The 25,431-nt window shown below is 46.6% G+C and overlaps 1 protein-coding gene across 1 annotated transcript in view; it reads right to left on the minus strand.

The window, feature by feature from the left end:
* Positions 1-25,431, minus strand: part of cacna1c (calcium channel, voltage-dependent, L type, alpha 1C subunit) — a 1,337,968-nt gene that overhangs the window by 434,164 nt on the left and 878,373 nt on the right. The window contains exons 18-20 of the mRNA XM_078568241.1: positions 25,339-25,408; positions 16,579-16,711; positions 7,631-7,760 (exon numbers count right to left, since the gene is read on the minus strand). Coding sequence (XP_078424367.1) covers positions 7,631-7,760; positions 16,579-16,711; positions 25,339-25,408 — 333 coding nt within the window. The remainder of the gene's footprint in view (positions 1-7,630; positions 7,761-16,578; positions 16,712-25,338; positions 25,409-25,431) is intronic.

Raw genomic sequence — 25,431 nt, forward strand, 5'->3', positions numbered from 1 at the left:
TCCGTGGCACCACGAGTGGCTCAGCTGCACAGGGGGGATAAAAAACAGTGGGATTCTATTGTAAGGGGAACAGATATACATTTCTGTGGCCACAGACATGACACCAGGCTGGTATGTTGCCTCCCTGGTGCCAGGGTCAAGGATGTCACTGAGCGTCTACAGGGCATTCTGAAGGGGGAGTGTGTACAGCCAGAGATTGTGGTCCATATCAGTGCCAACGACATAGGTAACATGAGGGATGAGGTCCTGTAAGCAGAATATAGGGAGCTAGGGATAAATTAAAAAGCAGGATCTCAAATGTAGTAATCTCAGGATTACTCCTAGTGCCACATGCTAGTGAGATTAGGGCTAGGAGAACATACTGGATGAATGCGTGGCTGGAGAGATGATGTAGGAGGGAGGGATTTAGATTCCTGAAGCATTGGGACTGATTCTGGGGCAGATGGGTCCTGTACAAGCTGGACAGGTTGCACCTCAGCAGGACTGGGACCAATATCCTCGCAGGGGTATACGCTAGTACTGTGGGGGAGGGTTTAAACTAGAGTGGCAGGGGGATGGGAACCTGAATGAGGAGGCACAAGAAAGGGAAGCAAACATAGAAGTGAAAGACAGAAATGTAAAAGGCAGAAGTGGAAGGCAGAGGAAACAGGGGTTAGCATCAAATAGGGTCATAGAACCAAAAAAATGTGTAAAAAGACAAGTCTAAAGGCACAGTATCCAAATACATGGAGCATTCGCAATAAGGTAGATGAATTAACAATGCAAATAGATGTAAAAGAGTGCGGTATGATTGCGATTATGGAGACATGGCTGGGAACTAAATATTCAAGGGTATTCGATATTTAGGAAGAACAAACAAATAGGAAAAGGAGGTGGCATGGCATTGTTAGTTAAGGATGAAATCAGTGCAATAGTGAGAGAGGATATTGGCTCAGAAAATCTAGATGTAGAATTAGTCTGGGTAGAGCTAAGAAGCAACAACAGGCAGAAAACATTAGTGGGACTTGTCTATAGGCCTCCAAACAGTAGTGGTAAGGTATGGGATAATATTAAGCAGGAAATTGAAGACGCACATAACAAGTACTACAGTAATCATGGGTGACTTTAATCTACATATAGACTGGGCAAACCAAATTAGCAATAACGCTGTGGTGGATGAATTCCTGGCATGTGTACAAGGTTGTTTTTTATACCAGTACGTTGAGGAACCAACTAGGGAACAGGCTATCCTAGATTTAGTTTTGTGCAATGAGAAGGGGTTAATTAATAATCTTGTTGTGCGGGGTCCTTTAGGGAACATTAACCATAAGATGATAAAATTTTTCCTTAGGTTGGAAAATGAGGTAGTCCGATGCAAAACTAGGGTCCTAAATCTTAACAAAGGAAACTAAGAAGGTATGAGGCATGAGTTGGCTAAGATAGATTGAGGAGCTTCATTAAAAGGTGGATTGACAATGGCTAATATTTAAGGAACGAATGTATGCATTGCAACAGTTACATATTCCTTTCTGGCGCAAAAACACAACAGGAAAAACGGCCCAACCATGGCTAACAAAAGAAATTAAGGGTAGTATTAGATCCAAAGAGGTGTCATAAAGTTGCTAGAAAAAGTAGCAAGCTTGAGGATTGGGAGCAGTTTAGAATTCAGCAAAGCAAGACCAAGATATTGATTAAGAGGGGAAAAATAGAGTATGAGAGTAAACTTGCAAGGAATATAGAAGAGGACTGTAAAAGCTTCTAGAAGTATGTAAGAAGAAAAAGATTAGTGAAGACAAATGTAGGTCCCTTAAGTCTGAAACAGGAGAATTTATAATAGAGAACAAGGAAATGGCAAAGCAATTAAACAACTTCTTTAGTTCTGTCTTTATGGAGGAAGACACAAATAACTTCCCAGAAATACGAGGGAATCAAAGGTCTAGTGAGAAGGAGGAATTGAAGGAAATTAGTATTACTAAAAAAAAGCAGTGCTGGAGAAATTAATGGGACTGACAGCCAATAAATTCCCAGGGCCTGATAATCTAAGTCCCAGGGTTAAAGGAGATGACCATGGAAATAGTGGGTTGTCATGTTCCAAAATTTTGTAGATTCTGGAACAGTCATGGCAGATTGGAGGGTGGCAAAAGTGACCCCACTATTTTAAAAAAGGAGGGAGGGAGAAAACAGCAGATTACAGACCTGCTAGCCTATCATCAGTAGCAGTGAAAATGCTAGGGTCTATCATAAAGGAAGTGATAACAGGACACTTAGAAAATATCAACGGGATTAGACAAAGTCAACATGGATTTATGAAAGGGAAATCATGTTTGACAAGCCTACTAGAGTTTTTTTGAGGACGTTACGAGCAGAATAGATAACGGCGAACCAGTGGATGTAGTGTATTTGGATTTTCAGAAAGCTTTTGATAAAGTCCCAAATAAGAGGTTAATGTGCAAAATCAAAGCACATGGGATTGGGGGTGATATATTGGCATGGATTGAGAATTGGTTAGCAGACAGGAAACAGAGAGTAGGAATAAATGGATCTTTTTTGGAATGGCAGGCAGTGACTGGTGGGGTACCGCAGGGATCAGTGTTTGGACTGCAGCTATTCACAATATATATCAATGATTTGGATGAGGGAACTAAATGTAATATTTCCAAGTTTGCTGATGATACAAAATGAGGTGGGAATGTAAGTAGTGAGGAGGATGTTAAGAGGCTTCAAGGCAATTTAGACGTTCAGTGAATGGCCAAATAGATGGCCGATGCAGTATTACATGGATAAATGTGAAGGTATTCACTTTGGTGGAAAAAACGAAATTGCAGAGTATTATTTAAATGGTGTTAGATTGGGAAATGTTGATGTACAAAGGGACATGGGTGTCCTTGTAGACCAATCACTGAAAGCAAGCATGCAGGTGCAGCAAGCAGTTAAGAAGGCAAATGGTATGTTGGCCTTCATTGCAAGAGGACTTGAGTACAGGAGAAAGGATGTCTTACTGCAGCTGTAGAGGGCCTTGGTGAGACCATACCTGGAGTATTGTGTGCAGTTTTGGTCTCCTTACCTAAGAAAGCATATACTTGCCATAGAGAGAGTGCAGCGAAGGTTCACCAGACTGACTCCTGGGATGGCAGGATTGTTGTATGAGGAGAGATTGGACCGACTAGGTCTGTATTCACTGGAGTTTAGAAGAATGAGAGGGAATCTCATTGAAACGTATAAAAGTTTGACAGGGCTTGACAGCCTGGATGCAGGCATAATGTTTCCTCTGGCTGAGGGGTCGAGAACAAGGGGTTACAATCTCAGGATACGGGGTTGGCCATTTAGGACTGAGATGAGGAGAAACGTCTTCACTCGGAGGGTGGTGAACCTGTGGAATTCTCTACCACAGAAGGCTGTGGATGCCAAGTCACTGAATATATTTAAGAAGGAAATAGATGGATTTCTAGACTCTAAAGGCATCAAGAGCTATGGGGAGAGAGCAGGAGCATTGAGATAGAGGATCAGCCATGATCACATTGAACGATGGAGCAGACTTGAAGGGCCGAATGACCTACTCCTGCTTCTATTTTCTTTGTTTCTACGGTCATTTCCCTTATGCATTTATATGTTGCTGATTCTGAGATTCCACAGAGGTCCTCAGTGGAGCCTTGGAAGGATCCACTGGCTAAATTGTTCAGTGCGGCAGTAACCTTAAGAACAATCAGCATTGGATGCCCTCCAAGTCTGAGTTCCTCATGGAGAATGTGGTAAATATGAGCTACCACATCCCTAGATAAGCAAATGTGTCTGTGGCACTGTCTTTCGCTCATCTATATGTATGAGCTGCGTCTTCTGTAGGCCCTTGGTCATGCCAAATGTCTTTGTGGATTTGGTTCCTCCTCGTCAGCATCTGGGTCTTACTGGGACCCTGCTAACTATAGTTCCTCAGGGTGACAGTCTTCACTGAGCTGTGCCAAACTCTCCTGATTCACATTAAAGCTATCAAGAAGGCAGTGTTGCCTGCAGCCTGCAAACTCAGCTCCTCCTTGTTTCTGTGAACTCATACAATTGAGCAGTCAATGTTAGTTCCTGTTGATTTGGGTTCCTCCATACACAAAGCAATTATCTCCGGCCCTTGGCTTTCCCACAGTCTGCACATTGAATATCAAGACTACCACTTGCAGGATGATATCATCCTGGAGGGTGACAGGGGCTGAGCCACAGTCAGCCTTGTGTTGGTTGTCTTCCACTGGCCTTTACAACAACTTTGGATACCCAGTCCTTGTACTTATGTCCTGACTGCAAGCATGGTGCCTTGAATGCCCTGACCAAAGCACTGGGAAGATGGAGGCTTGTAGGGCCTTTGCTGCCTCTGTGCAGCAACCATTGATTCTTGGACCCTGCAGCCATTCAAACATGTCTCTGTGAGGTTTTGATGCCAATTAAGACCATATGCAATGCAGCACCTAAACTTAATGGATTATCGTTTGAATGCACATAATTAGAAAAGGAGCCAAGGTCATTCATTGTGCATGAGGCCTTCAAGTCAAGCACTCAGCTGAGCCATGCTCTCCATGGTTTGAGCAAGGCAGTTATATGGTGCCCCTTCAATGGCCAAGATTTGCTGTGCTGAACTACTCCCATGCTCTGAGATCCCTCCCCGGCCGAATTTTTTTTCTAGCTTGATTTTCGAATTGCGTCATTGGAAGGTAAAGTTGAAACAATCATGTGGGAAACCAGCTTTCAACCTCATCCTATCACCTACCAAGTCCCTCCCATCCTCCCCCCTCCACACTGCCTCCATTTTCCCATTTCTCTTATCACTATCCAGCCTCCCCTGTTACACTTGAACCCATTGTTAGCCATGTTGATCTTCCTGTCCTCCCCCCAAGCTCTATAATCTTGCTCTCCCCAGGCCCTTTGTCGACATGACCCCTCCCCTTCTCGAGGCCAGATGCACCCTGACTTTCCGGGACACCCCCATGTGACCATCAATGCACCAATGACTTTTCAACTGCTGATTTATAGGATGCAACTGCCTCCCTTGACCGTTACCGTGCCCTCTGCCTCACAGTACCTTGCCTCTAACCCCTAGAACCAAATTCCTTAGATGACTGATTATGCCCTGCACACAATGTTGTGCATGACTGTCACAGTTCAGAGGCTTTTCCCCACCCAAGACCGAGACCAAGACATATGAGCCATGCAGAGCCCTTGAACATGGGCCACACAGACTCAGGACAGTCTGTTCAATATGTTCCTGACAGCATGGCCTCAGCCCCAGGTCAGTCTGTTCAATATGTTCCTGACAGCATGGCCTCAGCCCCAGGTCAGTCTGTTCAATATGCTCCTGACAGCATGGCCTCAGCCCCATGACAGACTGTTCAATATGCCTCCAACAGAGTGGTCTCAGCTCCAGGACAGTCTCAGACTCCTCCTTGGACAGTCTTATAATTCTTGCCCCAGGAGAGTCTTTCACTACTCCACTCTGTTCCTTGATCCCTCTCCCAGTCCTGCCTCCATTTTCTCCCTCCCCCCACACCCCCCAAGTCCTGCCCCAGTCTTCCCCCTTTCCTCACACATTCCACCACAACCACCTCAGTCCTGCCTCCATCTTCACCCTTCAATCCTATAATCCATCACCGCCCTCAGCCTACCTCCGTCTTCCCTCCTCCTGTTGGTTTTGCCTCCCGTGCCCAGCTTTGGCACAGCTTCTGACACAAGCACCCAAAATTTCGCAGCAATGCTGTTAAAGGTAAATGAATGCAGCTTCTATGTATCTTGGAGTCATTGATGAGCTGAAGCTTGCCAGGTGCGTGCCTCTTATATACAGCTGGGAAACAGACCATTCTAATTATCTGCTGACGGGGTACTTAATTTGGAGGTGGAACATGGTTCCGGTGAGTTGGCCTTTTAATGAGCATTCATATGATGCAAATGAACGCAAATGTGGTTCCCAACATCGATCAACAGGAAACTCAGCCTGCCTTTAACCCTCCATCAAAGTTGGGAGAAAAAAATCCCAAGCTAATTTCCCGTTGGCAGAAAACTGACTTTTGCTATCATGTCAAATTTAGTGACCCGCCACGATTCCCACCACTGGTGGGAACGGAAACTTCCTTCCTTTGTATTTTTTTTCTCACTGGGACAAAGTCCCATGGCACCGACACTGGTCTTTTAAACAACTCGCATTGGTACACAGCAGCCCATGAGGTTGCCTCCTCACTTCTTCCCAGGTTGGCTGGCCCAACTCCAGCTCGCACCTGGCTCTCAGCAATGAAGATCCCGCCTTGCTGGGCACTTCCTCCCGAGGCAGGTGGGCCAAGCCGAGAATTTTCTGGACTCCTCCTGCCTGCCTCAACAATGAAAATCCAGGCAAAAGAGTTAATTGACCCAGGGGCCCAGATTTTCGCCATGACAGGGGGCCTCTAGGCCATGGCAAAAACAGCAGAAATGCTTGAAAATCCTAAGTGCTACCTCCGGACCGGCACTTCCCATTTTTGCGGAGGTGGGATTAGGGGCAGGGTACATTTTGCGTGTGCGCGGTTCATGGAGCTGACCAGTTAAGTCACCAGCTGCCTCCACTGAAGTCGGATTTTGGTAGGCCAAGAGTGTGGAATCTGGTGTGCAGATTAGATCAGGTAAGAGCAGGCCTGAACTTAGTGGATTCGTTTGGATAGCCAGGATACCCCTTTGGAGAGGTAAGGTACCACTTTGGATCTGATCCCAGGACACCTTTAGGGGAAGTGAAGTGTCCTTTGGTGGAGTTCAGGTGCCCTTTGGGGAGGGTCAGGTGCCCTTTGGAATTGTTAAAATAGGCATGAATGTGCATAAAAAGTGCATAAACCCATTACTGTCAAGTTCATTGAAACTGTCAACAGACTTGTCAAAATTAATTGTCAAAATTATTAAGTCACCCATTAAAGGAAGCAGTCAAGGGACTTGTCAAAACTGTCAGAAACACCTGTGAAAGGGAACCGTCAAAGGGAACTGTCAAAGGGGCTTGTCAAGGCATTTAAAAGTCTTGCCCTTTAAATATTTGAATAAACCTCTGGAGTGTTAAAAAAATGATTCCTTGCTATTTCACTCTGTCTGTTGACATAAGCCTGAGGGCTTCCCTTACTGGATTGGTGCTGCATGACTGATTTCAGAACCATGCAATATCACAGTGTGGTGCCTGCTATTTCACAGTTTGATTGACAGCTGCAAGCGATTACAGACTCTTTAATGTGGGATTATGAATTCCAATGCTTGTTGTTATAAGGGATTGTGCACTTGAATAAAATGTTTGTTGTTATGAGGCTTTATTTAGTTGAAGGAATGTAAATGTAGTAAATGGCTTTTTGTGAATGGGGGTGTTTTTTCAATATATGAAGTCTGCAATAGACACTTTGAATTCTGGGCCTGGGTATTATGGCTGACATCAAGTGGCAGGATACTCCATTTAGATAATGCATGATGATATTCTCAGTGAAGGATGAAACTCAAGGAAGGTGAAGTCAATTCTGACTTTATTTGAATTTCCTGAAGCTACTTTGATATTTATTACTGTCAGTACATACCACCGCTATTTGAAAAACTGTAAAAACTATGTGAATATAAATCACACTTTAACAGTTTGAAATGCAACAGGCATACTATTGGTCTCAAAGCTTTGTTTTAAACTTACTTGATTTCTTTTTGTGTCCTGGCGGACAGGATCTTCTGCTGCCAAAGAAATACTGCTCATGAGGATGAAGAATAAGATGAGATTTGTAAAAATGTTGTCATTGACGATCCTGTGGCACAGCACCCGGAACCTACAAAGTAGGTTTGTATGAGATGATCGTAATAATAAATTAGAAGTGAACAATTTTGTTAATTATTCCTTCCATTTTATTGGGCTCCTACCCCAACACCAATATACAATACATGATCCAAAAAAAAGTGCATCAAACCCTGATTCAAATTGCCAGGAGACTTATTATTAATGTAATAGTCTGTATTTGGAGAGCATCACTCTATTTTCTGATTTACCATCATACATTGCCCAAGACTGAAAAAACATGCTCACTTAAAGAAGCTTGAATACAAACATTGGTTGAAAATGGAAATCCATTCCATTAAAGTTCATTCTACAAACAGCAGCAGACACCTCAGGCATGAGAAAAATATCCATGATTGCAAATTATATGCATTTGGAAAATGTAAAAACCGTCACTGTGTATCTCATACTTTATATTATGTTTCAGAAATAAATCCATCTGGGCTTTCAGTTTCGTTGATCTAAAGCATCCTGTTGTACTGAATAAAGAAATTGAACAGTAAACCTGCCAACAAAACATGAGTGAGTTATATTCCAATTTACAAATTATGGCAATGTGTTTATCCCTTCATCACTAATCTTCCATCAATTTTTTTTTAGTTTTCCTAGTGTACTTGATGCTGGTGGATATCACATTCCTTTTCTATGGCTAAAACTCTTTAGGTAGAGCTATTGCTTTTTAGTATTTGTTTCCTCTGTATTAGATTCAATTAATGTTTTTGGTGAGTGAAAATTAAATTTTTGTGATTAAAAATTAAGGCGGCTAAATCGGATAGCCTTGGAAAGGGCAGGGGAGTGGAGCTAACTAAATTGCTCTTGCAGAGAGCCAGCATGGGCTTGGTGGGCCACATGGCCTCCTCTGTGTTGTAACGATTCCATGGGCTGGATTTAAAGGAGGGGATGGGTGTCCCATCCGTCATCCCAGCCAGATGGGTGTCTCGTCCCAGACAGAGTGTGGCAGCTCTACTGAAGGGCAGTACCATTGGGGGACGATGGCTGCTGCCAATACTACACCCATCTGAGGCTCAGGACTGTCACTGGATCCCTGGCCACAGATGAGTGATGGCGGGAGGGGGGTTTGTGGGGTGGGGGTGGCAGGGAGGGAGTTTAGATGGGTCAGCAGCAAGGGCAGGTGGTGGCTCTTAGCAGGCCCCTTCCTGATGCTGGGTCCCTCAATCAGGCGCTGAGTGCCTCTGAACAAGGGACCCTCTGGGAGCCCACAAGCAACTGGTTTGCTTGTCAGCTCACTGCATGGCGAGCCCCCCTCCCATCACTGGGTTAATACCAGTGGTGGCAGGATGAGGGCCTTAAGTGGGTATTAATTGCCCACTTAAGGGCCTCAATTGGCAGCAAAGCGGGAAGGCCTTTCCAGGGTGAGGGGATTAAATTCTGCCCTTTGATTCTACGAAAAGAAAATTGTGTTTGATAAATCTATGAGTGTTTTGAAGATGTAGCTAGCAAGCTAGCAGGGTGGATAAGGGGGAACCAGTGGATATAGTTTATTTGGATTTTCAAAGGACATTCAATAAGGTGTCACTCAGGAAATTAGTACACAAAATTAGGGCTCATGGCATTGGGCTAAAATATTAGCACAGGGAAGAGATTAGGAATAACAGGTTATTTTGAGGTTAGCAGGCTCTATATAGCAAGATACCACAAGGATCAGACGTTGTGCCTCAGCTTTTTACAATTTGCATCAATGACTTAATGAAGGAGGCCAAGGCCAGAATTTTATGTCCTGTGGGCGGGCGCGTACCCTACCCAAAAGGGGGTAAAATCATGCGAGTTGACGTCGGGCGAGTGTCATCATGCAGTCGGGTGATATTTCACTCGGCTGGTGCACAGAAGTTGGAAGAGCATCTGCTAACAATTAAGCAGGAAATTAAGCTCATTAATGGCCTAATTGTAAGCGATTTTTCATGGCCCATTCTACCTTATGGTTGGTGGACAGGCCAATCAGCCAAGCGGGCTTTATATTTTTGATGTAACCTCATCCAAGGGTTGGATGAAAACTCCATTAGAATATAAAATAAAAATAAATATCTGGGGACAGCATTTTTATGAGGTATGCTTTCAATGCTTGATTGTGCTGCATTTTTGTGCTTTAAAAAAATTATTTGGAGGTCTGCAGCTCCCTGGGGCATCTGTCTGCCTTCAGGGAGCTTAGTGGAAGCGTTCATCAGCACCTGCAGTGACGTCAGTGCCCGCCCTCTTCCTGCCTTCACCAGCAGTGCTGAGCCTTTCTCAGGGCACATTTCATGGCCAGCCAACGTGAAATCGCAGTCAGGGGACCATTTCCCATCTGCTTCTGGGCCTGCCGATCGCGGGTGCCCAATGGGTGCAAAATTCAGGCCCAAGTGTATTCTATACAAAATTGCTGATGATATAACGCTAGGAGAAAAGAAAGCTGTAAGGAAGTCACAAAAGAGGCTTTAAAAGGAAATAGATTAAGTCAGTGGGCAAGAACATGCCAGGTGGAAAATAATGTGGGGAAATGTGAAGATATGCACTTTGGAAGGAAAAATAGAAAAGCAGATTTTTTTTTAAACCATGAGAGATTGGACATTGTTGGTATTCAGAGGGACCTGGGTGCCCTTATACGTGAACCACAGGAAGATAACGTGCAGGTGCAGCAAGCAATTAGGAGAGTAAATGTTATGTTTGCCTTTATTACAAAGGGATTGGAGTATAAGAGTAAAGAAGTCTTACAGTAATTGCATAGAGCCTGGTGAGACCACGCCTGGAATGCTGGGGCGGAATTTTCCATTTATGAGTCTAAGTGTGGTAGTGGGTGGTTTCGGCGGTTCCTGCTGGTCAGAATGATGGGAACCCATGTCCAATTCCAAACTAAAACTTTATTTTCTATTTTCTAGGCACCAGCAGACTGAGGCCCAAAAGGCAGCCGAGGACCAGTCCGAGCCCCCAGACCACGTCCGAAGTGGAAGCTCTGGAAGAATCATCACAGCACTCACACACAACCTCCACCAGCTCAGAGACACACGTCGATGGGGCACAGCAATAGGTTAGGCTCAGGATCACTTTCTGGACAACACCTCACTGACACGTCCCCGCAGCAGTCGGAGGCAGGGACAGCCAGTCTCAATACTCAGGGGCTGCTGGAGACCAGCCGCCCACTCAGTCCAAGCCAGATGAAGAGCCTCTGGAAGTGGCTGCCAACTCAATGCTGGAGATGCAACGACAGGTGGCAGAACATCAAGCAGATATTCGACAGTCTCTCAGCAGACTGAAACAAACGGTGGAGGAATCCCATCCGCCTTTTTTCTGATGTCGTGGCTCCGACATGTAAGCGCCTTGAGATCACCATGGGAAGGCTGGCGACCACCATGGAGGCCTTGGTCCAGCTGGTGTTGCTGGATTTATGCTTGGCCTGCACTCCATGGCCACACACCCTTGTGGGCACCATCAAGATGTAGGCTACATGGGGACGAGGCACCTTGATCTCCTTCCAGGTGCACTATCTCCTGCAGAAGTTAGGACGGGGCTCTAGGGCATCCACAGGGAGGATGAGCATCATCCGGAAACCCCAGGTGCCTCCTCTCAGGACACTCCAAGGATGTGTAGCTGCTCACAGTCCCTGCTGCCTCTGATCGCAACCAGTCCAGCTACTCAAGCCACTGAGGGTACTTCTACCTCTGAGCAAGAGTGGGGCACTCCAGGCCTTGGGCCACCAGAGGTTGTCCGTCTAGGTCATCACACACATCAGGACGTAGCAGTCAGCAGGCTGGCTCCACCTCTGCTGTGGATATCAGGGCTGCACCCAGGAAGATCAGGAAAGTTAAGAAATTTTGATGTCACTTTTGGGTCATGAGTGTGCTATAACTGTAAAGAAATTGTACTTTTGTGAATACATTTGACGGTTATATGAATGTTTTGGTCAACTGAAGGCATTGTGAATTTGTATATTGGAATCCTCTTATGTTGAGGTTTAGCCACCCCCCCATACATTGATAGTGTCCCTCTTTGAGATGAACATTCATATGATATCAGCCTCAGTTGAACTAGTCTCCGCACCCTTGTGTGATGTCAGCGAGATGTGTTAAAATCTTTATTTGAAGTGTGTGATGTAAGCATTCCTAACCCTTCTTCCTCAAGGAACATCATTGAGTGAGGGCAGCTCATCAGCATTGATATTCGAGCAGCATCTATGTCTCCTTAGTGGTAGTGGCAGGTGACAAGACATGCACAGGAGGAGGAGATCCCTAGGCATGTCCCCATCTCAGTCGCACCAGTGTTTCCATCATTGGATGGCAACAAAGCCTTCAAATCTTCTCTTGTATTGCTCTTGTTCCTCAGTGGACTCTCAGTTCTCACAGGACACCACAGACCAAAGCAAAAGTGATGGCCTGGCGATTCATGAGGCCACAACACGCAAGGGTGAATGGAGGACATCATCCTCGCTGTGAGTGGTTGGACATCCCCTGACATGAAAGTGATGGCACTGAGGGCTAGGTAAGATGTGGCCATATGCCCTCACTTAACTTTACTCTTCCTGGACCCTGTCAGCAATTAAAGTATCACAGGCACATCTCCCACTTCTTCCTTCCTCCACAGCGTGAGCACGTTCATATTGACCCTCAGTAGCCCCCTGAGGTTCCTGGGCCTCCGGATCTTCCTCCTCCAATGAGCTCGCATCCTCCTCCAGTTCACCCTCTGGCAGGGGTTCACCTCTTTGCATTGCTAGTTTTTGAAAGGTGCAACACACTGTGATGATGTGCGGAACACTATTGGGAGTGCATTGTAGTGAGCCACCTGAGCGGGCCAAACATCTGAAGCCTATCTTCAGAAGCCCTATGGTCTGCTCTATAAGGGAGCATCTTGAGCTGTCAGCAGCGTTGTAACTCTCCTTGGAGAGAATCTGAGGGCGACACACTGGTATCATCAGCCAGCATTTCAGTGGGTACACCTTATCCCCAAGCAGCCATCCCTACAGACGTAATGGCCCCTTGAAAATCTCAGGCACCTGGGAGTGACTCAAGATGTTGGAGTCATTGCAACTCCCAGGGCACAATACACAAATGTGCAGTACGTGCTTCCGGTGATCACACACCAGTTGTATACTGATGGAATGGTGGCCCTTGGGGTTTATAAACATTAGGTGCTGCTGCCATGGAGCCCGTATGGCCACATGGGTGCAGTCTATTGCACCCTCCGCTCTTGGGAAACCTGAGATGGCGGCGAAGCCAGTGAATCCTGCAGCCTGGCTATCTTCGTCCAGAGCAAATCTGACAAAATTATGGGCCTTCCTGTAAAGGGCACCTGTGACCTCCTTTATCCATTGGTGTGTTGCTGACTGAAAGATGCCGGTCCCCCATTGATTCCTGGAAAAACCCAGAGGCAAATAAACTGAGTGCTGTGGTCATCTTCAAAGCCACTGGCAGGGAACACTCCCCAACTCCACGTGGCATCAGGTCTTCACAAATAATGTGGCATATGTGACGTACCAGAGCTTGGGACAAGTGCAAACATGCACAGCATTGTCTCTCACTCATTTGTAAATCAGAGACTCTTCTACGATAAACCCTTGGTCTGGCAATTCACTTCCATTGTCTGGGTCTTTCCTCCTGGCCCTTTTGCTCATGCTGTGGCTCCCCTTGACCATGTCCATCAGGCGTGGCCTCCTGCTGGAGCTGTGCGCGGCGGGGCCTCTCCCTCCTTCACCTTCTCCATTTCATTAGGACCCTGACAAAGGCAGCATTGAGCCCTAGATCCATATGTGCTTTTGCCTTCTCTCCTCTTTTCTCTCTAAGCAGACTACTCTTTCCAAGTTAGAGGGCAACCCCAGAAAGGCCCACTTGTGTTCACCCTTCTCCCTCACAGCCATTCCACAGCCTTCCCTCCTCTTTTCCTCCCTCATGTTCGCCCTTCCCCCTCGCAGCCATTCCACAGCCTTCCTTCCCCTGCACCACTGCACAGTGGTGTCCTTGTGGACAACGGTCTCAGCCACTGGGAGTAGAAGACCCCTGCATTCCCCAACCCCAGCTTCAGTATTGGTCACTGTTTGAAAGTGGAGGCCTGCATGAGTACAGCACAGTGGTGTCCTTCAGGACAATGTAGGCAAAGAGCAGGAGCAGACCAACCCTACGGCCCCAACAGTGTGGCATTCATTTCAACAAGACTGGTGCAGTGCTATGGCAGGTATGTTATGCATGTTGCACTTACCTCGAAGTTACAAGCGAACTGAGGACCAACATGTGCACGCCACTCCTTTTCAAATGAGTTTGAGGGCAATGTAATTTCCCACTGGCAAGATTGGAAGGTGTGATTGGAAGATTCTTGTGAGCAGCTTAATGAGCATTCATGAGATGTTAATGAATGCAAATGGCGTTCTCACTACTAGTCGGGGGGATAACTGACCCGCCATTAACCCGCCATCGGGAGAATTGCAAATTGTTTTTACCGCCGGCGGATTTCCGACTTTTTGCCTGGCACTGGCTCCCACCCGCCACAAAGTGGGATGGGAAAATTCTACCTCTGTACATATTTCATCCTGTTACTGAAGTAAAGATATACTTGTTTTAAAGGGAGTGCAACAAAGGGTCACTAGACTGTCCCTGGGATGAGGGAATTATTCTATCAGGCGAGACTGAGCAGACTAGGCCTACATTCACTTGAATTTAGAAGAATGAGAGGATATCTAATTGAAACATTTAAAATTCTTACAGGGCTTGTTAGGGTAAATGATGGGAAGATGCTTCCCTTAGCTAGGGAGCATAGAACTAGGGGGCACAGTCTCAGAATAAGGGGTTGGCCATTTGTGACTGAGGAGAAATTTCTTCACTCAATCACTTTTGGATCTTTGGACTTCTCTACTGCAGAGGGCTGTCGATACACAGTTGTTCAGTATATTCAAAACAAAGAATGATAGATTTTTGGATACTAAGTCAATTAAGGGAAATGGGAATAGCATGGGAAGGTGCAGTTGTTGCAGATCAGACATGAGTGTATTAAATGACAGAGCAGACTCAAAGTGCTGAATGGTCTATTCTGGCACTTATTTCTTATGTTCTTATAATCTTATAAAGTCAGGCACAAGTATTGCAATGCACAATTACTCTGTGCCCAATCAATATGATGCAGGCAACACTCAAACTTCATGCTGTCTGCTTATTTCTAAGATTGGGGGATCCCGGCAACCGCTGGACATGCTGCTGAGTGACTGCATGCTTCAGCAGGGAGCCCAAGTTCATGCAAGGCTAGCACCACTTAAAATTAGCTTGTATTATTTAAAGCCAATCTGCACTTCTTTAAGGCAAGGTGCATTCTGGCTGCAGCAGAGGCTTCAGGAAAGAACCTAAATGATGCAAGAAATGAGGCAACAAAAAGTGCCCCCAGGTTTTTGAATACCAGACTGGGGTCATTGAAGTAGGAGATAGACTGGAAGAGAGAGGTTTTCTCCTCTCAGAGGGCCAGGAGGTCTTCCAGACAAGGTAGTCAGAAGGCAGAGGGAGCAAGTGGTCAACACATTTAATACCACCAGTCTGGATGCAATGCCACAAGAAGTTTGATGACCTCGGACAAGTATGAAAAGTGTTCATACTTTGTTTTAACTATTTCTAAGTCACCTCTCATTTTTGTAACTACTCCAGAAACCCTTGTTAAGGAATATGTGAAGTTTTATTTCCAGTCAAGCAAGAGAGATTAGAGGCAGGATTTTTTCCCCTCTTTTTGGGGCAGGTACAAAGGTGGGCAAGTGAGATAATTCGCGACTTGGACCAGCATACTAGTTTTCTGGTACCATCTGCCCCCAGGCTATTTTTCTGCTGAAGGAATGGATCAGAATGGTTAGCCGCCTGCAATCGGCTGACTGGAATTTTCCAGTCAACCTGTTGGTCCTTCCTATGGGCATCAGGAACTAGGCTAGCTGCATGGGAGTGGCCTTCTGGCGATAGGTTGGGGCAGGGGGGCAGCACGCCAGGAAGGAGATCAATCCAATGTGACTTGTGTTTTGACTTCACTCACAATGTAGAAAATAACCTGGCCTTTGATTGCTTCCACAGATGTTACAGCTGAGATCAGGGGCAGAATTTTTCACTCGGTGTGTGGTGCGCCCAACAAGCTCGAGCGTGAAATAGCGCACAATGACGTCGGGTGAGTGTCCCAACATCATCGTGCAACACTTGAGTCGGCGGGTATGCTTCAGAGGTTATTGCGCGCCTGCCGACAATTAAGAGGGCAATTAAGCCCATTAACGGCACAATTAACTAGGATTTTTCGCTGTCCGTCCAACATTTCGGTTAGCGGGCGGACGAATTGGCCAGGCGGCCTTTGCATTTTTCAGGAAACATCGTCCAAGGGAAGGAAGAGGTTTCTAATATCAATGTTAAAAAATTTAAATTTTTGGACAGAATATTCATCATCCATATGTTTCGTGACTGATTCTGATGCCAGGCATTTTTTCCTGGTTTTTAAAATCTTTATTTTTTGCATTTAAATTCTTCAGCTCCCTGAGGCAATTCTCTGACTTCAGGGAGTTTTCATTCCGCGCTCACCCGTGCCCGCTCCCAACCCAGGCAGCGCTGATCATATCAGCGTGCACTTCACACTGGCTGGCCATTAATTGGCCAGCCAGTGTGAAATCGTAGCCGGGGCTGATCACGGTTGGTGGTCTGTTTCCCAACCGCTTCTGGGCCCACCAATCGCGCCCGCCTGCTGAGCTGAAAATTCAGGCCTAGGAGTTTAACACGAGAAATCAGAGATACATAATTCTGGTATATTGATGTGATGCATTATATCGAAACTTTGCTAATTAAGGATAGATATAACAGTCACAGGGAAGATAAAATTGCTGATACCTGTTTGTAGTATTGAAGACAAAGAATGCACTGGCATCAGGCATGGGAACAGCCTTCTCTTTTATATGTAGTTCAGACAGAGGCCGCGGACGTGGTCCTACAGGCATTTCCGGCTCATCATCATCTTCATCTCCTGAAGTCAGAAATTTATGTTTGCTTATTACATCTATGTAATGGACAGGGTATCCCAGTCATTGCTTTTTAGTCTTAGATGCAAATTTTTTTGTTGTGCCTTTGTTAGACAACACAAATGTCATAAATTTGGCATAAAATATTAAAGTGCAAACAAAATTAAAAGTTTGATTTCACTAGTTTCACAGACCTAATTTAGGAGGGAGATGGTTGTCAGTTCCAGTGTGACACCTGGATTGAAAAACTTGCCACATACTTCAACGTGTGTCAAGGCTTCATGAGATATATCAAAGCTTTTTTATATTTGCTTAGTAATGTAAATTTAATTCCTTGGGCAAGTGAACTCAACCTTGTATGTAGGTTGAAGTTGTGTTAAACTCTGGTTTTGTAATTTATCATTATCAAAACCACAAGATATATCGTTTTCTTGTTGCGCTCAATTGCATTTGTACAATATCCTCTACATAATACATTCAACCCTCTTATGTGGGGTAAGGTAACATTACCCTCTACATTTTCATCTACCTAACATATTTGAGTCTGTGAATTGCAGAATGCATTCTAATTCAATGTAACACATGCCAGTCTAAGTTTTATCCTATTTTTAATCTGCATTCGCACCAAGAATACTTCTACAATATCTTCCAAATCATCCAGGCCTATAATTCTTTATATTATGTTTCTTTAAAAAAATTTGTTTCATTCCATTTGATGTATGCGTTCTGAGATTTCAATAGGATCATTTCATTGACCATGACATTTTTAGAAAACATATGTTTGCGGATCAAGGTAGTATACATTAGGACTTCTTCAGAAAACCATTCATTTTTAAGTAATGGCAACATCAATTAGTTTAGCTCAAGGGTACAAAAAAAGACAATCCATACTACCTTCCTGTCCTTTAAATTATTTCCTCAATCAAATTACAAAAGATACATGATAATCAAGAATTGACAATTATCTTGATGCATTGCACATACTCTCACTATCTTTGTTATTGACCTGAGACAATAATTGATATTTCTAGCCCTCCACTTGAGTAAATAAAGAATAAATAAATAATGATTTGTGACAACAGATTTTTCTTTTAATTTGCTTGGCTCCTGTATCCCTATATTTCACACAATGGGCGGAATCGTCCGTGCCCGCTGGGGTCGGGCGTGCCCGACGGTGTGAGCAGACAATATAGTGAGAAGGCCAAAAATCGGTTTCATGACATTGTGAAACCAGATTGTGATCGTCCATTCTGCCTGTCAATGGTGGGCTGCATTTCCCACCATCGGGCGTCAGGAGCCTCATTATAATGCACCTACATATCATTATAAGGTCAGCCCGCTGGAATCACAGCAGCATATACAAGGCATGCACTTGGCCGGCTGCACTTTGAGGGGAACTCAGAAGTGAGTACACAGTAACCTTGCGCAGCGCTCGCCTGGGTCGCCTGTTAGACTTCAAAGTTGAGCCGTGTTGGAAGCGTTGGGGAAAGGGCTGCCTTGTGGTTGAGGCGACTTGGGGGCGGGGGCAAGGGCTGCCCTGCGGTTGTGGTGACTTGGGGATGGGGGCAAGGGTTGCCCTGCAGTCAAGGCAACTTGGGATTGGGGGCAAGGGCTGCCCTGCGGTTGAGGTGTGTTGTGGGGGGGGTAAGGGCTGCTCAGCAGTTGAGGCAGTTTGGGGGTTGGGTAAGAGCTGCCCTGTGGTTGAAGGTAATGCACAAGCACATGCAGAGTGCGGGGAGAGAGAAACGTCCACGCATTAGGGAATCCTTCTAAAAAGTGACCATTCCTCTGCAGCTGTAACAGTTCAGACGCAACCGTATTGACATGCATGGAGTCGGGCCTCTAGCTAATCTGCCCACTCAAGCAACACAGAGGCATGCAAGTGCCACCAAGAGCTCCAGAGCGTATCACTCTTTCGGCACAGACTGCAAACTAATGAGCATTTTAGTGGGCTGTAGAACAGTTGGACGACTGGGCACATTGTACAATTTTCCTGCTAAAGCTGGCCGTGGAGCAGTTACTGGTGGAGGCGTTCACAGCCCCTTGTGATGTCATCATCTCGGTTTGGACCAGTCTCCCCCATGGTTCAAGGTAACAGTGCAGCCTTGCAGTGTGGGTTAGGAGAATGCCTGTGCCTGAGCTGAGAGCACAGCATGCAGTCCAATGGGCAAAGCTGCTGCCAATTGGTCAGGTGGAGATGGGGGAAGGTGATTGGGGTTTCGGGCAGCCATGCAGCGCACTAAACTCTGGCTATCCAAGTGGTGCCCAGCACTCTCCGGGGTACAATAAGGGGCCTTCAGACTTAGCCAACAGTTCTTAGTATACCCAAGCTAACCCACGGGTCTCTCTCTTTTATCCTTCAGGTGGTGTACATCAGGAGCATGGAGCCTGGTGAGCTAACTGTATGCCTCGTGGCATACAGAGAGCGGAGACCACAGAGAAGAGAGCGATGGAGGCGCTTGGCTGCGCAGAGGGAGGAGCTGTATCCTCAGGAAGAAGGGCTGGCTGAGGCATCTGCACACGCTGCTGAACAGCCACAATGAGCTGTCATTGGTCAGCGTCTAGCTAGACCCAGGTCTATAGACAACACCTTTCATTCCTGCAGATGGCTGACAACCAGCGTCACCTAAGACTGCGCATATCCAGGCATCTTGTCTGTTTCATCTGCCAGCTACTGCAGGATTTGGTGCCAAGGGGACATGGAGGGCATCCACTGCCAACGGCTGTGAAAGTTACAGCGGCACTTAATTTTTACTCCAGTGGCTCCTTTCAGGGCTCCACAGGTGACCTCTGTGGGATATCACACGCATCCACCCACATATGCATCCATGAGGTCATGGATACCATCTTTTCAAGGGCACACAGCTTTGTGCATTTCGCCTGGGAACAAGAGAGCCAGGATGCAAGAGGAATTGGATTTGCCCAGATCTCAGGTTTCCCACAGGTGCAGGATGCAATCAGCTGCACTCATGTGGCGCTCAGATCTCCATCGCAACAAGGGGTCAACCACATCAACCGCAAGTGATTCCATTTGCTTAAAGTACAGCTGATGTGCGACCACCAAAACGCATCCTGCAGGTCTGCGCACAATTTCCAGGTAGTGTGCACGACTCCTACATTCTCAGTTGGTCACAAGTTCCTAACGTTTTCCAGGGTCCACAGAGGCTTCAGGGTTGGCTCCTAGGGGACAAGGGCTACCTGCAGAGGACGTGGCTGATGACACCTGTGCGGCAGCCTCAGACTGTAGCAGAGTGAAAGTATAACGGGACTCATGCTGCAACTCGCAACTTGGTGGAACAAATCATCGACATGCTGAAAATGAGGTTCCGGTGCCTGGAAGAGCCCCGCAATATAGTCCACAGAGGGTGTCATGCATCATTGTCGCCTGCTGCACCCTTTACAACCTGGCACTGCAATGGGGAGAGGAACTGGCTGAGGAGGAGATGCAGGAGCTGGAGGTCTCTTCCAATGAGGAGGACATTGATGGTGATGAGGGTGAGGATGATGACGACATGCAATAAGGAGACATTATGGATCCTCACCTTGTATCTATGAATGTTTGACTCCAGTCTGGCTTATGGCAGCACAAATACCCTCTGTGATAGTGCTCCTGACATGGAGATGCTGTAGAGGCCCTAATAGTCACTCAGTTGCAGGAGGTTGATGACGACATGCAGTGAGGACACTCCATAGATCTTCACAAAGCCTCTGAGAACGCTTGAATCCTGCCTGGCCGATGGCAGCTCGCTTGCGTTGTGATCAGGGTCATGTTAAGGAGACACAGCCACGAAGCTTTTAAAGGCATTTGATCCTTTGTCTGCCTTTAGCACCCGAGCCCTTCAGGAGCACGGCATCACTACTCACAGGTGCTGAAGAGATGGGGGCCAGCCCCACCTTAAAGGTGCTGAGAGCACACAGAGAGAATGACGGAACTTTGTGACACCCGCACACAACATTCTGGCAGCAATGACAAGCACCGTCGAGGTGCAGGCATCACTCATGTGTCCAGGGAGTGTGAGGCCGGACCATCACTTTGGTCTGAAGGCTGCACAAATGCACAGGGGCGAGGCCCTGGACTGAGGCACCTGCCTTTATCTTGTGCAGAAAGATTTCACAGCTGAGTGACACAAAAACTGCTCATCAGAACAAAGGAGCCATAGGCAGGGAGACATTCTGAGGACAAAAACAGAAAATGCTGGCAAAACTTAGCAGGTCTAACAGTATCTGTGGAGAGAAAAACAGAGAGTCCATATGACTCCTCTTCAGAGCTAAAGAGAAGTAAAAATGTGATGAAATTTATACCGTTTAAGGCGGGTGGAGCAGGTGAAGCTGGATAGAAGGCCAGCGATAGGGGGCGCGGAGGGCAAAGGAGAGATTGCTAAAGATGTCATGAACAAAAGGACAAAGGGGTGTTAATGGTAGTGGTACTGGCTAAAGGAGGTGCTGATGGTGACATTAAGGTCAGAAAGCAGAATTTTTCTGACCTTAATGTCACCATCAGCACCTCCTTTAGCCAGGACCACTACCATTAACACCCCTTTGTCCTTTTGTTCATGACATCTTTGGCAATCTCTCCTTTGCCCCACCCCCCGACCCCCTATCTCTGGCCTTCTATCCAGCTTCACCTGCTCCACCCCCCTTAAACAGTATAAATTTAATCACATTTTTACTTCTCTTTAGCTCTGAAGAAGTCATACGGACTCAAAACGTTAACTCCGTTTTGCTCTCCACAGCTGCTGTTAGACCTGCTGAGTTTTTCCAGCATTTTCTGTTTTAGTTTCAGATTTCCAGCATCCGCAGTAATTTGCTTTTATCTTAGACATACTTGGGAGTTTATTTACAATAGTGAACATTATAAACAAGTGACTAACACCCGTAGAAAACTGAACAGTTTTGGTCCCCTTATCTAAGGAAAGATATACTAGCATTGGAGGCAGTCCAGGGAAGGTTCCCTAGGTTGATCCCGGGAATGGAGGGATTTTCTTATGAGGAGTGGTTAAGTAGGTTAAGCCTGTGCTCATTTAGAAGAATGAGAGGCGACCTTATTAAAACATATAAGATTCTTAGGGGGCTCGACAGGGTAGATGCTGAGAGGTTGTTTCCCCTTGTGGGAGAGGCTAGGACCAGAGGGCATAATCTCAGTGTAAGGGGTCACCCATTTAAGACAGAGATGAAGAGGAATTTCTTCTCTCAGAGGGTAGTCAATCTGTGGAATTCTTTACCGCAGAGGGCTGTAGAGGCTGGGTCATTAATTATACTCAAGAATGAGATAGACAGATTTTTAATCAGTAATGGAATCAAGGGTTATGGGGAAAAGGCAGGAAAGTGGAGTTGAGGATTAACAAATCAGCCATGATCACATTGAATGGTGAAGCAGACTCAATGGGCCAAATAAGACTGCTCCTTTGTCTTATGGTGCGCAGGTTGTGCAACTACATCTTCTTAACCTTCCTAACCCTCCTGCTATGCCTTGGTGCTCCCCAAGCATTCACAGTGGAGGTGGAGGCAGCCTGCTGACTGCTACGCTCTGTCTGCGATGGCTTTGGCGGGTGTCCTCTGGAGGGCTGTTACCTGGAGGGCCCTGGCCTGCTTTCGGGGTCATGCTATGTGGCAGTGGCGCCCTCCTCGGCCTGTGGAGCTGGAGCTGCTGAGGTCACTGGAAGAGGGGATTCAGATGGGCCGGACACTCCAGGAGTCACTTGGATGATAGTCCTAGTTGGGGGGGGGGGGGGGGGGGGGGGGGAGCGGGGAGCGGGGGGTTACACCTGCAGATCCTCCTTCCTATGGGTACCTCCTTGAGGAAAAGGGGTAGCTGGAATGAGATCTGGCTGCACTATACCCCTCTCGCGTGCACACTGTTGGAGGCCAACTATGGCGTCAGCAATGGAGTTCACCCACGAAGCAGTGCAGGAGCAACGTCCTGGACCAAGGTCTCCATGGCGGCCGCCATCCTACTAGTGTTGTCCTTGATACATTGGCATGCTGGTGCTATCAGCTCAGCCTGAAGGCAGACAGACTCCTCCATCATGCCTTGTAATCTGAGGAGTGCAACAGGCATCTCTTCCTGATGTTCCTGAGCTTGCCTTTGCAGCTCCAGCAACTGTGACATGACTGAGTCCAGAGGCTCATCATCTGACTCAGACTCAGCAAATTTCTGGCCTCCAGTAGTCCTCCGAGCGTAGGGGAGCTGATAAGTCCATGCCGCTGCCGCCTGCGGTGAATCAGAAAGTGCGATGTGCTCACCAGATTTCGATCCTGAGCCTACTCTAAAGCTAGGTTCCACCAAGGTGTGTCTCTGTGCTGGTGGAGGGTGTGGGTGAGCACTGTGACAGGTCTTCAGGCTGGGTTTGAGCAGATTCCTCTTCTGAGCTTCCATTGGGGCTTGGTTGGAGGCCCTGGGTCGTGGACAATCTTGGCAGATGTGCCTGCGGAAGCAAGGGGAGATAATTAGAGCATGGCAGTGGCGTGTGAAACAGGACACATCAGTCACAGTATGGTTGTCTGATGGATGTTGCACTGTTGGGTCCTCACTTGGTAGAGAACCGACGACCTCACCGTCAGCACAGGAAAGGTTCAGAAACTCGTGAGCCAGCTGGATGGCTCTGTTTTCAAAGTCCGTGAGGACCTTGATTTCAGGCATTCCTCCACCAGTCTGTGACCTCTCCCTTTTGTTGTGTGCCAGCTTGTCCTGCATGAATAGAGATGGAGAGAGAGTTCGCAGGATACCTGCCAGGCCAGATGAAAGTATGCCTGGCATGCGTGGGTGGTGAGTGGCACCATAGATGGGATGAGGACAATGAAGGTGTGAGAGAGTGAATGATGATGTCCCTTGAACTGGCAGTGAGTGATTGTCCTCCAGATGTGTGATGGGCTTGTGAGTGTGTAAGTTGAGAGTGATGAGAAGAGCGTCTTACCCTGGTGGAACAAAGGAGATCATTCATCCTCTTGTGGCACTGGGTAGCTGTCCTCTTTTGCAGGGCGTTGGCACTGACCACAGCTGCCACTGCCTCCTAAACCGGATTAGTGATGTTGCTGTCCATCCTACAGCCAGAGCGGGGTTAGAGGACATCACGGTGGGCCTCCACTGTGTCCAAAAGTACTTGAGGGACGAGTCATTAAACCTGGGGGCTGCATTCTTCATGCCTTTTGGGGCCATGTCTTCCGTGCAGCAGTCCTGGGCTGGAAGTACTGAGAGATGTGTGCTTTAAATATTGTGCCCGGTGTGATGAAGCGGTGAAATGATGGTTTGGTGGGCGATCGAGAGCCCACCCACCATGGAAATGTCATGTTTCTGGGAATGCATAATTAATGCGAGAGGATTCGAGAACAGGAGCAGGGAGGTCTTGCTACAATTATACAGGGCTTTGGTGAGACCACACTTGGAATATTGTGTGCAGTTTTGGTCTCCTTATCTGAGGAAGGATGCTCTTGCTATAGAGGGAGTGCAGCGAAGGTTTACCAGACTGATTCCTGGGATGGCGGGACTGACATATGAGGAGCGATTGAGTCGGTTAGGATTATATTCGCTGGAGTTCAGAAGAATGTGGGGGGGGAATCTCATAGAAAACTATAAAATTCTAACAGGACTAGACAGGGTAGATGCAGGAAGGATGTTCCCGATGGTGGGGGAGTCCAGAACCAGGGGTCACAGTCTGAGGATACGGGGTAAACCATTTAGGACTGAGATGAGGAGAAATTTCTTCACCCAGAGAGTGGTGAGCCTGTGGAATTCGCTACCACAGAAAGTAGTTGAGGCCAAAACATTGTATGTTTTCAAGAAGGAGTTAGATATAGCTCTTGGGGCGAAAGGGATCAAAGGATATGAGGAGAAAGCGGGAGCAGGCTATTGAGTTGGATGATCAGCCATGATCATAATGAATGGTGGTGCAGGCTCGAAGGACTGAATGGCCTACTCCTGCTCCTATATTCTGTGTTCTATGTTTCTATGTAATGCGGCGGGTTAGGGACGATATGGCGTGAGAAGCCACCATTGCGGCCACCAGGTAAAACATCGATTTACCTGCCTGCTAGCCCACGTAGTGCAAATCTGGGATGATTCCGCCCAAAATGCATCATCCTTTTTGATTGGAAGGTCAGTATATTCTTGGATATGAACCTCCTTTGGTCAAACTAAACCTGAGCTGTATGCAAAGTTCACCATCCCCTCCTCCTTACTCTCCCATTTTCCGATTTCTCCTCTCCACAACGGACAACTTGCCTTGCTTTAACTAAACCCTAGAGGACAAATTAACCGTGACACTTCTTATGTATTTTTTGTAACTAATTCCAGATACCCAGAAATAGATTATCTGCCAGCTCTGTCCTTCTCTTTTCCTTCTCTTGACTTTTGATGCCCAGTTATTGCTATTCATTGGAAAGAGTGCAGAGAAATTCCGCCTCTAAAAAGACAATAGGCAAAATTCATATTTAGAGCCCTCTTTTAATGAAGAATACATTTGACAAAGCTGCTCAACTCTTATCCCTCATTGTGAGCATCCTACTTCTTCTGTCCAGTAAATAGTACATGTAAATTGAGGAGGGAAGCATTTGTTGTATCTTTTTATTTTGAAGTAACAGGAAATGAAAAGATGAGAGAATTCTGAGTTTCTCTGTAAAATCCCAAAAGCGTTACCTGGGAATTCATTGGTAGGGTAAGGATTCTTCTCCTCATTCTCCTCATCCTGATAGTCATCCAACCCAATCTGTGACACATGAAAAGGGGTTA

This window comes from Cetorhinus maximus, chromosome 22 (assembly GCF_964194155.1).
Source record: "Cetorhinus maximus chromosome 22, sCetMax3.hap1.1, whole genome shotgun sequence".
Classification (NCBI taxonomy): domain Eukaryota; kingdom Metazoa; phylum Chordata; class Chondrichthyes; order Lamniformes; family Cetorhinidae; genus Cetorhinus; species Cetorhinus maximus.